The sequence below is a fragment of the Leptosomus discolor genome, chromosome 1 (genome assembly GCF_034619465.1).
Source record: "Leptosomus discolor isolate bLepDis1 chromosome 1, bLepDis1.hap2, whole genome shotgun sequence".
NCBI classification, from domain to species: Eukaryota; Metazoa; Chordata; class Aves; order Leptosomiformes; family Leptosomidae; genus Leptosomus; species Leptosomus discolor.
The window spans coordinates 202,281,601-202,299,056 of record NC_141391.1 but is presented as its reverse complement, the minus strand read 5'-3'; the positions used below and the strand labels follow the sequence as shown (position 1 = coordinate 202,299,056).

Here is a 17,456-nt window from a genome sequence, read left to right as displayed (position 1 = left end):
TGGTACTGTAAGTTTAACTTCAGCAAAAGCTCCCCTTGCTAGCGAATGTCATCAGGCGTCGGAATTTCCCATTTTTTTGGCTCCTGCAGACACATCTCTAGTGTGTAATGCTGCTTAGCAAGAGAATTCAAATCAAGGTGTGCTCCTGCCAGTTGCATTCAGAGATGCTACAGCGTGGTGTTAGCAGCAGTCTCTGGCTGTCTGCAATGACAAATGACAGTGTTACAGACCGCTCTGGATTATCGCTGCTTGACTCAGGCAGGCGAAAAAGATGCACGGGACATAGAAATATGGGTACTGTTCACATCAGGCTGCGCTTGTATCTACATTAGCATTTTAATTCAGATCAGTAGCACCTTTTGATGTGAATCTCCTGATTATACCCACCTCTTGTGTGCTGGCTGACCTTGCAGTGGTCCTGAGGAGCATGGATTAGGTCCCTTCCAGGCGACCTCCCTAGGAGGTGTGCTCTGCAGGTGCAGGCAATGCAATCCGGCTGCTAACAGACTGCTTCAGAGCAAGCCCCCAAATATGAGTGTGGCAGCTGGGTCCTCAGCACCAGCTCTACGTGTCTTGCACCCCACCGCTGGTGCAAGCACATTCCCAGAAGGTCATTGGCTTCCAAGTGGTTCATTTTATGTACTAAAAAAAATCTAACCCCAAATCAAGAAATTAAAAAATCAGTTCAGATTTCCCCCCTCCCAAGAAACTCTTTATTAAACAGACTCAAAATATAAACATTATCTTTGCAATCGATGTAAGGATGGCTTAACACGTGTGATGCAAGTAAGACAATACAGCCTCTAGAATGGTTTGAGTCTGCAGGTGGAACCACCACACTGGGTTTTTAATTAACTGCCCATCCTTTTAAATTACAATCTCATGACATCTCTTATTATACATGTCACAGTCAATTCTGTAAAGTTTTCTTATTGCAGGCTATTGTGAATGAAAGTATCATGCATTACTCCGATTACAAAAATAATTTAATCCCTTGTTAGATTTAACAGTTTAACAGTGGGCTTACATTAAAGGCCCAGTTTTCTTCTCTTTGTAATAATAAGAAATTTTCGTAAAGGCTTGTGGATTGGAACGGTGATGTAGGAGATGAATGCGTTACAAGACATGGCGAGCAGCTAGCTCATGGCCCGTTCACATTCAGCCCTCCTCATTTTCACCCAAACCCCAAGGGTTTAGCCTGGGTTAGTCAGGGCATCCTCAAGCTTGGGACGTCCCAGTTAAGGGAAGGGGCCTGCCATGAAGCAGGCACAGGGTTTGATCCACTGAGCTGCCAAAGGTGCAACTCCAGAGAGAGGCAGAGGAGCACGAGTAGGTCCCTGCTGAGCAGGTTTCCAGGAGGGCACATTTGCTGGCCTGCCACGTGCCCAGGGAAACCTCCTCCATACCCCTGGCAGTGGGGCACCCCTTGTCCCCCAAAATCTGTGTTCAGCAGCAGCACAGAAGCGGGGTGCAGCAGTGATGTGCTGCAGAGCCTGGGGAGGTAGAGGGCAGTCTTGGTTAGTAGCATCCGCACAGCTTTCGGCAGTGATGCTCTGCTGTGAAGCATTGCCGCTGGAAAAGCATATGCTGCCTCCAGGCAGGTAAAAGAGTTCTCCTGAAACCCAGCCGTTCCCAAAAAGAGGAAATTATGGGTGAATATAATGCGCAGTTAATGGATTTTTATCCTGCAAACAACGGCGGGGCTGCTACTAAAAGATTCTCATCAGCAGAGACACAGGATTTTGCATATAGAAAGGGAAATTATATGTTTCCAGGATTTTTTGTTTCATGTGAAATGGCACAGCCAGTACTTATAGACTGAAGGATCACATCCCGGCAGGGAGCCATTCCTCTCACAGCTAAATCATATTTGGAGTTAAATTCCCTGTGTGAGGAGCAAAAATGCTTCCCTTTCATTTGCTTGCACGTTCGTCCCGTCAGAGTGAGTGAATGCTCAGAGATACCTCCACAGCCTGACTTAGAGGAATTTCAACCTCCTTAGCCATCAGAAGAGCTGTGCAGATGGAAACCTTCTTTCAACACAGGAAAGAAGGTTATATATTCTGGCCTAAAAGCCATGGGCAGCTGCATTTTCTTGACTGGGGAGGATGAACCCTCAGCAAGAAGCGTTAGAGCATCCCCACCAGAGACTGCACCGTCTGGCTGGGTCTGGGGGAGCACGGTGGCATCTGGCATGTTAAGTAGATTTTCATGTTAGTTCATCCTGCCCAAAGGCAGGTTTGGATGCGTGGGAGTTGGGTCTGAGCATGCTCTGTGCCTGCAGCAAGGGCTCAGCATGAACCCTGCAGAGCATCTTCATCATTGCCTTGTCCTCCTTCCCTGTCCTAGGAGCAGTCTGCAGAGAAGGTGCTAAACCCCAAGCCTTTTCCTCTGGGCTCCCTCCAGAGGTGGGAGCTGCTGCTCCAGGGCACCCAGCACGCCCGGGGCCAGGCGCTGAGCTGCACACTCGGTGGTGGCTGTGCCAGGTTAGGGCAGGCTGTGTGGGCAATTGTCCCTGAGAAACGCGCGAGCATGTAACACCTGGAGGGACTTCAGTCTCCCCTTTTAAGATGTGAATGGCCATGGCCTTGCTGTCTCAGTGAACAGCTGAATCAATTGTTAATCTTCATGTGCACACAAATATTGCTCAGAACAGCTGATGTAGGCAAATAAAGGCTCTTCAACAAGTGCTGCAGTTGCACTCCCTGGGTATGGATGGATAATAACTTGTGTCTACACCAAACCAGGTCTGGGCGCTCTGCTGGACCTTTCTAACATCTCTGAGGAAGGCTTTCCCATTGTAAAGCAATATCAAATCCTCAGAAATCTGTTTTATATGATGCTTTATATCCCTCACCAGCTTTGTACTGCTGGATGACCCACCCCCCCAAAAAAGCCTAAAATCCCTCACGATCCCCAGCATGCTCTGCTACAGCCGGCAGTCCATGTGGGGAGTAAGCAGCCTGTCACAAGCAGAAACGTGGTATGGGTTTGGGTTGTTCTTTCAAAGTCCATGCTTGTATTTCTCTCCCCTCCTTTCTGTGGTGCAGTCCATCCTGCCGTCAGTGTCTTCATGCCTTCAGACTTCACAGTGATGGGGCAGCTGACGACAGGGTGCCTGTCTGTCTGCTTGATATAAAATCCCATTCCAGCTTTTTCGCTTGTGCAGAAAAAGCCTCCTCCTCATGAGGAATGATTTAATACCACATTGGAAACGTTGCAGGGGAGATGCAGTGGAGACTTTGAGGTATCCTTGAATGTGCTTTACAGGCTGTTCTCCCTCTTGCTGCATGTGAGGAGCCTTTGCCATAACCGAGCCAACCAAGCGCCGGCTCAAGGAGGGCAGGGCAAAATCATGGTTCAGCGTAATCACAGTAACGGGAGAGAGGAGTGAATTATGTGAGGGGAGAAACATTAGCTGCTGATTGCAAACCTCACGCAGAGCCAGGAGCAGGAATAAAAGGCCAAGTCCTGCTACATTTTCAGCTTGCTCCAAGGTAATCAGGTGACAGCTGCTGCTTTGCCTGCATGGGGCAAAAATTAGATGGGGTTGTGCAGGGAAATGATCCAGGCACTGCTGGGGGATTCCAGGACCAGAAGCTCTTGGGCTGCCTCCCTTTCTTCTCCCAGTAATGCCTCTGGGCTTAGTCCCTCTTATCTTTGTCCTTCTCCTCCACTGCTGTCATTTTCTCAGTCCCACCCACTCCTGCCTGCTCCTGCTCCTTTTCTTCACCCTCTCCCACACTCCTACTGTTTCACTGGTGGCCAGGGAAGGTCCTTCCCTGTGCCAGCAGCTCTCCAAAGCCATGGAGGTGAAGAGGTGGCACCTCCACGGGTTTGCTGGTGAGCAAAGAGGTCAGATGAGACCCAGGGGCAGGCAGAGCCCGGCTCCCACACAGATGTCAAGTGTTTTCTGTTTTGCTGGGGGAAACCAGAAACCTGCAGCTGATTTAAGGTTGCAAGTCTTAAATCTGAACCATGAGGGACGGGGACTGGGGCCTGGTCTCCTGCCCCAGAGAAGCCCTCAAATTACTGCCCTCATGGGGAAGTGGAGGCTGCGAGGAACCTTTCCCTGCTCCCATGATGCTTGGAAAATACCTGTTTTGGCAAATCGGCGTGATCAGTGGCAAAGTATTTTGTCAAGACATTTGTAACTGGCTTTAGTTTAATAAATCCTCACTCACACCATCCTAACTGATCTTGCAGCCCTGCTGGGAAACTGGCCCGTTGTTGGCCAGGGCCCTACAGTCAAAAAAGAGGAAAGAAAATATTGGGTTGTAGTAACGCAGGCGAGGGGCCAAAATGGAGCCTCTGAATTATTTAGTGGCATGTGCTCTCAGGATGAGTACTATTCTCCTTGCTGCTCATGCCACTAACAGCAGCAACCGCTGGAGTACGTGGTATCAAGTGTGAGCATGAAGGCTTCAAGAAATCATAGATTTCCTCAAGAACAGAGAGTAAAAGCCTGGGAACTCTTTGCTTTAAGGCAGCGATAAATAACAAAGTCATCTTTATTTTGCAGTGTGCGATTACTCTGTGGGACTCATTGCCCCAGGGCAGTACTGACACGGGAGGCTTAGCAGGATACACATTCACGCGTAATAAAAAAATTATCCATAGGAAAAAAAAGACCCAACTATTTTTGTCTCCATGTTTTACAACATAAGCTAATTCTATGAAAACAGCCAGAAACTTCCTCCATAAGCAGATTATTGCGAGACTGGCTCTGAGTGACATCTTATGCCTTCCCCTGTGATATCTAGCCTGGGCCATTGCTGGAGACAGGCTGCAGAGGGATGGACTATTGATTTGATTCTCTACTTTAACATCCGTTCTCCAACTGACTTTTCCTTCATGATGTCATACAAATAATGGAAGGCAGAACATTTTTCCCAAGCCAGATAAGTGCTCCATTCTCTCTATTAAGAGTTTGGAATACCTTGTTTGCTATCACACTTGGGAAGATATGGCACAAATAACCAAAATCTAATAAAGATTTTCCCTAATTTCCAAAAAGGCTGCTGCAGAGTTCAGCTGCCTTTTTTATTGATTGTGCTAGTAAGCACAGACGCCACTTACCATGAAGACATTTTTACATAGGCAAGACTATTAGAATGATTTATAACACTATTGTCTTAAACTGCAATTTTGCTGAAAGCAACAGGAGCAAATTGTGTGCATCATGGGTAGCTTGGGTTTGCTCCTGGTTTATAAGAGCCATTATTTTAGTCTTCTAATCATTAAGATTTATGTTATGTAGGTGAGAAATATTGTAGGTATATCCTTTATCCAAATGTCTTTCAGAACAAAAATTAAGCATTATATATACTGTCACTTAAGGAGATACCCTGATATCATGACGATGAATACAGTAGAAACAGAGCAGAACTGTGTCAATAACTGTAAATAAACCCTGCAATTCTTTCTTTTCAAATGTCACGTTTGTGGAAAAACTGTTGGTTACTCATGCTGGCTTTCTCCATCTATTTGATAAATCAGCTTTCTAAACATATAAAAATTCGTTCTTGGTGTATCTTCTGCAATCCAGTGGTGCCCCAAGACTTACAGCTAAGAAGGAATACGGCTGTTGTGAGACAGGGTGTCATGGTTTAACCCCAGCAGGCAACTAAGCACCATGCAGGCGCTAGCTCACTTCCTCCCTCCCAGCAGGACGTGGGAAAGTGAGAAAATATGTGGGTTGAGATAAGAACAGTTTAATAATTGAAATAAAATAAAATAAAATAAATAATAATAAATTGTAATGAAAAGGGAAGTAACAAAAAGAGAGAAACAAAACCCAAGAAAACCAAGTGATGCAAATTAAAACAATTGCTCACCATCAACTGACTGATGCTCAGCCAGTCCCCAAGCAGCAGCCCCCTGGCCAACCTTCCCCACTAATTTTATTGCAGAGCATGATGTCATATGGTACGGAGTATCCCTTTGGTCAGTTGGGGTCACCTCTCCCAACTGTGTCCCCTCCCAACTCCTTGTGCACTCCCAGCCCACTCGCTGGGGGGGTGGTGTGAGGAGCAGAAAAGGCCTTGGCTCTGGGTAAGCACTGCTCAGTGATAGCTAAGACATCCCTGTGTTACCAGCGCTGTTTTCAGCACAAATCCAAACCACGGCCACATACTGGCTACTATGAAGAAAATTAACTCTACCCCAGCCAAAACCAGCACACAGTGGAAACAACTTTCAGCTGTCCGAGAGCAATGGAAAATCATGGAGACCTGGGCTCCTAAGATGATGGTAGGCAGCAGCTCAAATGGGGTGCGTAGGGGGCCAAGTATATTTGAGGTCCAGCTGAAAATAGGACTATACTTCTCAGTCCCTAAGGAGCTTTGCTGCTTTATAGGCAGCCTGCACATACAGTGATAGCCCATGCCCTTTGAAAAGGTATGCCCAAGCTCTGCCAGGAGGCTTAAACCCACTTTTCTGAATGACACGTGAAGTTTTCACCTGAATTTGCACACAGATAATATATACAGTGTGCTCCCCTTCACAAAGCTGTGGTTACCAAATGGTCTGGAGGCCCAGAAAAGTAGGTGTTAGAGAGGACATTTCTTCCAAGCAACTGAGTGGGACAGGTGTTCACACCTTAAAGTGATAAGCTCATTTCTTCAGGATTCATTCCAACAAGACGACAAAAAACCCTCTCCAAACCTAAATGATTTTTGAATGTCCAGATAATGCATGATGTATGTCCTAATGATGTATCATATACATGTCCCAAGTGTTCTAATTCTGGAGGTTTTATCAGACCACCTTTGTAAGTGCCACCAACTGCTTGCTCACGACAGGTGAGTCAGTGCTCCGAGCCATTGCACATACAGCAGTTATTGGTCTGCAATAAACTTCAACAGAGCGAAGTCGTTCAACCAGGTAAATTATCATGTCCAGTTCATACTACACAGGGCTGATGATTGCACTTCTGAAAACCATTTTATACTGCCTTTTAGTCATCCTTCTCAAATGTTGTGACAATGTTAGTCATAAACTGCACCTTCAACACGAACAGGATGTTTTATCTATCTGCCTACCCTCCTTCCTTTAATACCATTTCCCTGGTCTGCTGCAGTTACCTTTTGTCCTGATGGCCTGAGGGCTAACTGCTGGATGCCAGAGTGGTTCACTTGCTGGCCAGAAATGTTAATTTTCACAAAGACCTTTTCAACCCTGAATCATTTTTTTTTTTCCTGATATGAAGTTTAAAAATAGCGAGATTTACTCTTGAGTACAGTGCACGGCGTTTGGGAGAAAAAGTTAGCTTTTATCTGTCAGACTTCCCAGACAGGCAGCAGGGAACTCTTAAAGGTCAATGGGCCAGGCAAATGTGTGGGGAGGCCAGTTTTTATTTCCACAGGCAGGAGTGTTCCCACCACAGAGGCACTAAAGGGTTAGAACTTTCAGCAGTGAACCTGAGTGCAGCCATTACGTTTTGTGCAATGAAAAGGGTTCTTGTCTTGACAGGCTTTGCCATATCTAACTAGTGATAGGGATTGGATTCTTGACAGTGAACAACAGCTCAGCTGCATTTTTAGATTTTTTTAGATCCCTTCTGTTGTCCATCGCAGCACCGTTAACGATTTGTAGGATCGCTGGAAAAGAACCATGCAAATTCCTGTGCACGTGGTGTCATTTTATGCTTCCTCCTGTTTCGTTCCTTCTATCTGCTTTAAACCAGCAGGAGGAGAGGTGGGAGAAATACAACATTTCTTTTATTGTCTCCAAGTGTTTAAGGATCGACAGGCATCATTTCTTCACTTAAATGATTGCTCTTTGCCAACACAACACAAACAAACACACAAAGTAACACAACAGCTTACCACAGTGTGCTGCAGAGCACCAGGGCAGCCACTTGAGTGTGGAGGCAGAGAGGAGCGCCAGGGGAAAACCTGTCCATGCTTTCCTTCAGATGGTGAAGGCATAATTGTGCCCAGCAAAAAAAAAAAGAGAGAGTCATTACCAGTCTTTTTATGTCATAGTTAATGCTACATTTAGCGCATGGCTGTTCTGGTGAGCAGAGGCCTAACGAAAGATGAGGCTGATGGAGAGTGATGGCTGGCAGCACAGCCCAGGGAGCTGCACTGTCGGGAGTGGCATCCCCCAGGGAGATGAATGACAGCAGGGTGCAGAGCAGGGCACCGTTTTGGCGATGCCATGCAGAAGTTGAGTGTACGATGGTGGCCCAAGGGAATGCATGAGGTATAAACCAGTTTCTCAGTGGGGCAGAGGGGCTGTTCCTAGGTTGTGGTTTGCACCACCTCAGTGACCCTCCTGGGAAGGATGAGGACTTGCTGAGCTGAAGGAGGACTTTTAATTGCATGGTAACACCAACTGCTCTCACGAAGGGAAATGTCAGTGCCACAATGTGGGTACCATGCATGTACAAAGCCTCATGTCCTCTGAACAGACATCATGGAGAGTGCTCAATGAATTAGGACAGAATTTAAGCTCTTCCTAAAGCATTTCCCCTCTGGCATCCTTTGCTTTTTGTATAACCCCGTGGTCTGCTCAGAGCAGTGACCGTGCCTGCCTTGGCACAGAGCAGAGCTGTGTGACGGCACTCATTCGGACAAGAATACAGCTCCAGAGCCCATCCTTGTTCCTACACAGCAGCAGCCTCTTGCAGAAAGGCCTCTGTTTGCCAAGGGCTGGATCTGGTTCTGTGGGATATTTGGGTGTGCATTCTCCTTCCTATAAGAAAATAACCTTATTCAGTACAGCTTGTAGGTGGAGGAGGTGATGGAAGGAAGGGAGGGTTGCTGCTGGCAAACAACCAAATCAAGACTTAAATACAAATTCTCTTGCTGCTTGTGAGAAAGGCCAAATATACTTTCTAAAAAATACATAGACCCTTCAGTATGTGTGCTTGACTTGGGACTCTCTAGGACATTTTAGGGATAGGTTGTGCCTGCCTTTTGCGTGGAGAGGCAGGAGGGTGCCTTGGATCTGCCTCTGGGCATCCCTGTGAGTGGCTGTCCTTGCTTCCTCGTGGGGAGAGCAGAGCTGCCCAAGGCTGGCATGGTGAGAGCGGCGGTGCCCTCCCAGTCCTCCCAGCAGCGGGGACCTGTCGCCAAGCAGGGGTGCTGGTGGCAGCCAGGGCTCACCAGGGAGAACTCCCCTCAGGGGGTTAATGCTGCTCCCTGCTGACACAGCCCGTGTTCCACTTCTCTGATTTACTGGTCAATTTGATCAACCATTTAATTTTGTCAAAATCATTGACAAAAGACCATTAAAAGGAGAGTTATGCCACTTATCCGCTCTATGGCTTTGGCTCATTTATTTTAATTAGCTGTAACAAATTCATGGTTAAACAAGGCTCGAGAGGGTGCTATCTAAATGTGGTACTCACGGCATACACAGGACCATTAACAAAACACTTCTCCACAGCTTGACTATGTTCTCCCCCATCTACTTTGCAGCTCATTATAGCACTAGAGATAGGAAACAGAATGTAACACACAATTAAAATGTGAGCCTGTGTCCACAGATGATTCAATAGAAATAAAAGGCATTAAGCTGGTAAGAGAAGCAGGAGAAAGTCCACACAATAAAAACATCTCATTCAAGCAGAGTCCGGAGGAAGCTATCCCTTTGCTTTAAGTGCATGCATAAAGTTGGGGGTAACAAGAGTATTTGGGTCCTGATCCACCAAAACATTAAAAAATACAAACTGATAACAATTCAATGCCTGTTGTTCTCATTAAGGATGCTGAACCCCACTGCGTAATAACAATTTCTAGCTTGCCCTGTTGGTTGTCATAGAAATAGCACAAGCAACCACTTACTTTGGTAATAGGATTATAGATAGTGTCTTCTGTTGTTTTAGTTTTTCTTTTCAAAATTATACTGATGCTTTTTATTATATAAGTAGATATCTGCAGCCATTGCAAGTTTAATTTAATGTGTGTTAGGTTAAGCATGCTAGAGGCATGCATAGAATTTAATGTTTTTTTCAATATTGTTACTCTCCAAAATATAGAAAAAGTATAAATAGCCAGACATGAACTTAAAATGGTGCACACCAAAGATAAGCAAACTAATCCTGTCTCCCTCTATTTGTCACAGGTGGGACAGTCCTCTGATTGATCTGTTTTTCTCCAACCAGTATCTTCAGATCACAACTACTGTGCCATCAACTTCACTGTATGGGTTTGGTGAACATGAGCACAAGTCCTTCAAACACAGCATGGACTTCGTTACCTATGGCATGTTCAGCAGGGATCAGGCACCAACGGTAATTCACTTCATGCAACGCTTTGTCCTAACTTCTGTCACCAAAAGGAGGTGGGGAGGTACAGCTTTGCTGAAGGAGCACCTCCCTCTGTATGGTCACACTGCTAATGTGAATCAATGGCAAACTCAGAATGTCACAGGTTTTGCAGGTGTCATAAGTGCTAATTAAATGGCAAAACCATGAGTCATTTTGAGGGGCCTTTGAAAAGGTTCATCACAAGCTCCCTCATGGTGCAGTTAGTTTTCAGAAAAAAGTATTTTGTGTGCCAATTTCCTAGTTCAGGAAGCATTTAATTTTGTGCTTGGATCGATCCCTGTTTATCCAAACAAGCTGGACTTCAGCAGGACTCAGATGTTTGGCTAAACTGTGGTCAGCGGTTGATGAGTCTATTTTAACTAGCAAAGTAGTTCTTACTCATGCCATTTTGGAGGGTTTGGCAAAATATGAAAGGTTTAACTGAGAGAGACTAAAAAGCACCATTGATGAGGCAGAAAAAATAACTCTTATCTACCAATTTCACTTCACACCAGTTTAGATGAAAAAATCCCCAACCTTTCAAAAGAGTGCCTAGCTATGAATGAATTTATTTTCTTGTCTTTGCATATGTACCTAGCAGCCAAAAACTATGAAAAATAGCAAAGTGAAACCTTACCTAATGTGCTGCTTATGTTTCAGCCATTTGCCAACCTCTATGGAGTTCACCCTTTCTATATGTGTGTAGAAGCTGACTCCAACGCACACGGTGTTCTCCTTCTGAACGCCAATGCACAAGGTAAAAAGATATTTGGATTCCCTATGTGGACTGCTACTAATTTACTATTAGTAAATATAAAACCCTGTTTTACTGATTGCTTTTTCAATATGGTACAAATATGAGTGACTGTTCCATAACTAAGGTTCCAGGAATTACTATAAATTTTTCAAAGGATTTTCATTAGTATGACTGTTTAACAGGGTAAGGTATTTTCAGTGAAAACATATGATAAATTTTTTTTTTTTGAAAATAGATGCACATACAGGGAAAGGAGAAGGTGGAAGAAATTTCCTCTGGGATTGGCATAACTGAATCAAATCAATTTAGGTTAGTCCTACATTCTGTCTGTTGAGAATAGTTTTGTGCGTTGCCATGGTCACCTTACTGTATTAATCCAGTGGTATAATTTCAGAAAAGGGGAATCTTCACTCAGTCTATAAAATCAGTTTCCCCTGGCAGGCAATGACTTCCAATAAGAAGATTAAAATAGCATAGAGGAACCCTAAACACAAACTTGTGGTTCCTTTTCATATAAATGAAACTGAGACAAATGGATCTGTGCAGTCTACTCTGTATGGTTTTCTGTGATTTAGTGCTGCACAACGCCAATCTGAAAGTAGAGATTACAGAAACACTGGGCAACTGCTAGCCTATTTACAGGTCCTGTTTGCTCATCCAATCATACCCACAAAGCACTGAACATGTAGCCATCTCAGCCTGGGGATGATTTTATGTGCAGAAGAGGCCGGCGTGCATACACCTAGGGTATATTAGGGTAGACTAAAATAGCATAGCATAGCATAGCATAGCATAGCATAGCATAGCATAGCATAGCATAGCATAGCATAGCATAGCATAGCATAGCATAGAATAGAATAGAATAGAATAGAATAGAATAGTTCATTTGAAAGGACTTACAATGACCATCTAGTCCCACTGCCTGACCACTTCAGGGCTCACCAAAAGCTAAAGTATGTTGTTAAGGGCATTGTCCAATTGCCTCTTAAACACTGACAGGCTTAGGGCATCTGCCACCTCTCCAGGAAGCCTGTTCCAGTGTTTGCCTACCCTCTTGGTAAAGAAATGTTTCCTAATGTCTCCTCTGAACCTCCCCTGATGCAGCTTTGAACAATTCCCACAAATAAGGCAGGGCTTGTTTGTACTGAGAACCTGTTTTTTTCCTTTCAGATGTTTCTCTGAGTCCAAACCCATCTTTAACTTTCCGTACTATTGGAGGGATCCTTGACTTCTATGTCTTCCTTGGACCGACTCCCGAAAATGTAATTCAGCAATACACAGAGGTTAGTAGAGAAGTGCATGTGGCACACAGGGCAGTACCTTGTAACGAATTCCCATCATTATCTGGTAGTTTCAGCAGGTAGCGCAGTCAAAACTTTGTCCTGATCTGTTCATACAAAGCCATAGCTTTAGGTCCATGGGCAACCTGGCATGTGCTCAAGAATCTGCAAATGGTCTGCCTGAGTGAAGCAGACTGGCTGGGCATTCAATGCACATTTCCAGACTTTCTTGCAGCATTTCAGTATTGAGAGCAGGAGTGCGTTAAAGGGATGCAATGATTAGAAAGAAAGTTGTCAAAGATTACTCTTCTTCAGGCCATGACAGTTTTACAGCCTTCACTACATGACCATAACTGTGTTTTGACACTGTGAATGGAGAAAACAAATTAGGCGGAGCACAGAGGATTTGAGAACTTTAGGTCTGCTGGACCTCAGGGATGTTGAATGAACTTCAAAGGCTTCAAGCCTTTATTTGCCAGTGGAATTGCCTGTTGATTTTGGAGCATCAGCCTGTTTTTTACTAATGAAAATCCATGTAATTGCACTAGAGAGCACAGGTGTGAAAAAACTATATATAGTGCTGTCTCAAAGAGCATAACTGCTTGCTTTCTGCTTGCCCAGTGTTTTCCAAAGAGCTGAGGGTACACATGCTAATAGCTGCTTCAGGATTGTGTGTGCAATTCTTATTCAGTGAGGCCTGCCCAGGAAAAAGTGGCAGGTAACATATTTTTTCTGGTCACCAAATGCTGGGTGATGCATTAACTGGGCCCCTGCACAGAAAATGACCACCTCATAACCAAGCTCTACGCATAAAGAAACCAGCACCAACCTAAAGAGCATGGAGGAAAGCTGAGAAGGGGCATGTCACTGTAAGAAGGGGGATTCATTTGTGCAGACCCTGAGGACTAAGCTTCAACTGGAGGTGCGGAGGAGCCTGCGGTAGGGTGTCCCGGGCAGCCAGAGCTCGCAGTGAGATGTGCATGTGCTCTGCCTTCCCCTTTGCAGTCCCACCAGGGGGCCTGAGGTCTGATTCTCAGCAAACATTTTGCCTTTCCTGGCTTTTGAAAGCCTCCGTATCTTATGCTTACCTTCTTTTGAAATGCCTGAAATAGAAACAGAAACATTGCTTTGGCCCAGGGAAAAAGAGGATTTAGCCCAGAAGGAAAATATTGCTGGGTTCTATTTTGGTGATAGAAGGGAGAAGAAGCCATTTTGGGAAGGCTGGAGCCTCCCCAGGGCAGTGGGCTCTTCTAGACCTTCCTTTGGCGAGCAGAGGTTCAGGCGGTGCCTCCCAGAGAGGTGGGAGGCTGCTGGTGCCCCTCCACATCCTGGCTTGGGAGAAACTGCTTTGTCACACAGAGGTTTCCAGCTCCCTCTGTGCATCCTCCCCTCCAGCCACCTCTGACCGCAGTGTCTCAGACCAGCCAGCAAACTGGGTTATGGACTTACACATTGACAAATAAAAAAAAAAAAAACAAAGAAAGAAGAAGTAAAGTGACTGCCTCGATAGCCACAGCTGTGATCCCTTCCATGAAAGCACCTATTTCAGGGGAGTTGCTGCGGCAGCACAGTGGAGATTAGAGCCATCCTCGTTTCTTTTCAAAGTCTTTTGCTGGTGTTTGAAGGCAGCATTTCTGTGGCTTAGCAGGTGGCCAGCAGCTGAAAATAAAACGAGAGAGTTCTCACCCCCCAGCTGATGGGTACTCGCAGCTCACTTTCCACCCCTGCCTCTCTGGAAATGGAGCTGGAGCAAAGAAAACAAGGTAAAGGGGAGCCGGTGGGCGTCCCCTAACTAGACATGTCACATGCCAGGACAAAAAAATCCTCTGTTCTCTATTCTTTGAGCTTGCACTCAGCTCTCTAGGGAATCTTAAAGAATGCATGGTAGCAATTTCACAGTGAAATAATAACTTCTTCAGCAAACATCCTGAAATTCCCGGATTGCAAATGTTACAATTACCATATTAGTAGTCTCTAGGGTAATGATTTGACTTTTATGTACAAGATATGTGGGAAGGTGAAGGAGACGGAAAAAACTTTATTTTTCGGTTGTTTTTTCTGTCACACTGAGAGGACTGTCCCACAGGGTCATTGTCACATCTTGGGGAAGGAGAGGGGGTGGAAAGGAGCAGTGTGACCGATGTCCGCAAGGCACCACTCAGCAGCATCCCTCCACTTTCTTGGCTGTTTGCATGGGTCTCGTCTGGGAAGTGATGTTTTGGGAGCTCCAAGCTGCAGAGGACCCTGGTGGGGCCAGGCTGCCCTGCTGCAACGAGCTCCTTGTGGGAATTGCTCCTGCCTCCTCCCTGTTCAAGCATCTGCCTAAAATCACTGCATGGGGCTTTTTGCAGGGACCACCCATTGCATCGTCTCCAAGATGGCCCCGGTGGTATGGCAGGGTGGCCAGGTGCCAGCTGGTGCATGGCTGTTGAGAGCAAGGGAGTTGTGTCCAGATCAAAGTGCTCCACACTTTTCTCAAACAGTCTGTGCTGTTGCCTTCAGCACCACTTCAAGACCTCAACAATGCACCCTAGCCCCTGCCATGCTTGTTTCTGTGAAGGATTTAGGAGTTTAGATCTGCTCAGTGGTTTCATGCAGCTCCCTCCAAACCAGTGAGTTAGGATAGCTTTATAATGAAGCTCTTTACTGGGTCTCTGGAGCAAGCAAGCTTTCCCCATGCACCTCTCCAGGTTCCTTTCAGCACCCAGGGGTGGCCCTCAGGCTCTTGCCCAGAGCCGCTACTGCATGGCCAGCTGGAGGCAGCTGGACTGTGCCAAGAGTTGTGCTCCCTGCGTGGTGATCAGGGATGATCGCAGCTGCCCTGCCAGGGCCACCAGCCTCTCTGTGCGTCCTCAGGGTGAGGACAGGTGGCAGTGAAAGCCACGGTGGCCCTGGGTGCGAGCTTGGTCCAGGCTAATCTGCTTTAAATGGGCTCCAAAGGCAGTGCAGGGAGTAGGAGGGGATCAGAGGCCTGTATGCCAGTCCCTCTGTCCCCCCTGCTGTGTCTTGCACAGAGCAGGGGTGGGCTGGAGGATGCATCCTGCCAGTGGCACCACAGCGCAACAGCAGTGACAGCAGTGATAGGGCATGTGCTGGGCATTGTGCAATGGCAAAGAGAACTCTCCATCCCAATTCTCCTGTCCCTGAGCCCGGCTGAGAGGAGTGCTGCTCCTGGTGTGTCACAGCCACAGCTATATATGTATTTGACAGTAATCACACTTTTCTCCTGCTACAGCAGAGGTCCAGTGTGCAGAACAGTTACATAACACTTTTTATGGCAAACGCCTCGGTTCGCAGGAGGATGGGAAAAAGCAGTAACAAGCTAAAGAGCTGAGCCGTTGAGCTGAGCCTAGCTGAGTCTCTGCAGCCAGACCTAATACCAGAGTACTGTTGCCAAGCCCACCAGTGGCCTTTCAGGACCGAGTAACAGTGCGTAGCAGTAGCATATGAGCGCCATAACAAGACACTCAGGAAAGTTATAGTTCAACAAATGGACATTTAGCAGCTGTTGCATGGAGTGAAGGCCATAAATTTGTTATTTTATCACCAATTATCCGGTGACAAGCTTTAAGAGAGCATACTGCATGTCTCCTAATTCTGTTTTCAGAGCAAATTTCTGATTTACTTCCTCCTTATAGAACCATAGGATAGTTCCGGGTGGAAGGGACTTCAGGAGGTCTCTAGTCCAGCCTTCTATATAAGATGTAACTGCTTGAACCTACAGTTTATCACAGATGATTCAGTGAGAGTCTAGTAGTTGAATTCATGGGTCCCCCAAGAAAGATTTAGCAGCTGATAAGTGTTTGTGCAGCAAAGAACTAGGATTTAAGACCTTGGCCTTGAAAGTCCTTAAAATTTTTAGTCTCCTGAGGCTGTGAGTATCTTCTTAAGGGTTCAGCAGTTGCAGGGCCTTTCTGCTTGCTCTCCTAAAACGAAGTTCAGCTTCTGTGCATAGACTTTGAGGGAAGGTTAACCTCTGCCTGACTAGGTGCCCACAGCATTCACCTGCCTGCCTCAGCTGTAAGGGATGAGCTGGATATGGATATCTGGGCCATAGGAGCACCTGTGAATTTAGCCATTTTGTGACTATCCAAACACACTATTTCTGAGTCTAAATCCAGAGCGTTTGCCCACATGGATTTTTATGGTTTCCTCCTACAGCTCTTCCTTAAAGAAAGGAAGTTTAAACAAATATCAAGCTTTAAGAGTCATTTTATATGACTGATTAGGGTGCAAGATTAGCAATCTTTCACGTTGAGCCCCTGTACCTGCATTGCTGGGGATCTCAGATCCTTTGTAAACGTGGGAAAGAGTATCTGTCTCTATGGTCTCTATGATATATAGGGCATAACTTTCAGCCATCTCTCTCACAACAAAGTCTTTGGTCATAGTGTTAATAGAATAGGATCCCGATTTACTATAAGCATTTATTTCTTAGTTGATATCCTTGATGCTCATAGTAATAATGTTATTTGTCCAATATCTCAACACAGGGAAAGTGAATACAGATCACCTGCACCCTGGGCACATGTAGGTATACATGTTTCCACTGAACATTTTTCTTACTGTAAAATGCTTCCAAGGTACCTCCTAGATTCATCAGCTCTCAGGTGCATCTGAAAAGAGTGAAAAAAAAATTGCATAATGCCAAGTTATGTAAACCTGGAAAAACTAACTGTGGATTTGTTAAACAACACCAGGAGTTATTTAAGAACCAAGTGCAGGAGGAATTGTGGAACAGAAAATAGGATCTATTTTTTTTTTTCTGCTTCTGCACTACTGTATCTTCCCATTTTTTTTCTCAGTTTGGATAGCCCATATGTTAGCTGTTTCTGCATTTGTCATGTTTTCCTCCCTCAGTTCCCCTGCTATACCTCATTTACCTTTTCTGATTCTATAGGAGTCAATTTTGCCAAGCAGGCTTTCTCTGCCTACTGCATTTTATGATCATTTGTATGCAGAACACAATTTATATGAATTAACTAGATTCTAAATATATATCAAATCCAACATGAGTTTTCAGGTTTGCAAAATTACATCCCTGCCTCTGCTGATCCATCTGCGAGTAGGTACCATATGTCAGTTACTTTATCAGGAAGCTTCAGGGGGACCCATTAGAGAGAGTCCGCAGCATAATTAGAAAAAAGAACATTTGTTTTCC

General features: G+C 45.5%; 1 protein-coding gene across 1 annotated transcript in view; it reads left to right on the top strand.

Moving 5' to 3' along the window:
• LOC104347134 (sucrase-isomaltase, intestinal) overlaps positions 1-17,456 on the top strand; it is a 64,168-nt gene that overhangs the window by 4,695 nt on the left and 42,017 nt on the right. The window contains exons 5-7 of the mRNA XM_086473910.1: positions 10,075-10,243; positions 10,919-11,015; positions 12,186-12,298. Of these exons, the coding sequence (XP_086330036.1) occupies positions 10,075-10,243; positions 10,919-11,015; positions 12,186-12,298 (379 nt within the window). The remainder of the gene's footprint in view (positions 1-10,074; positions 10,244-10,918; positions 11,016-12,185; positions 12,299-17,456) is intronic.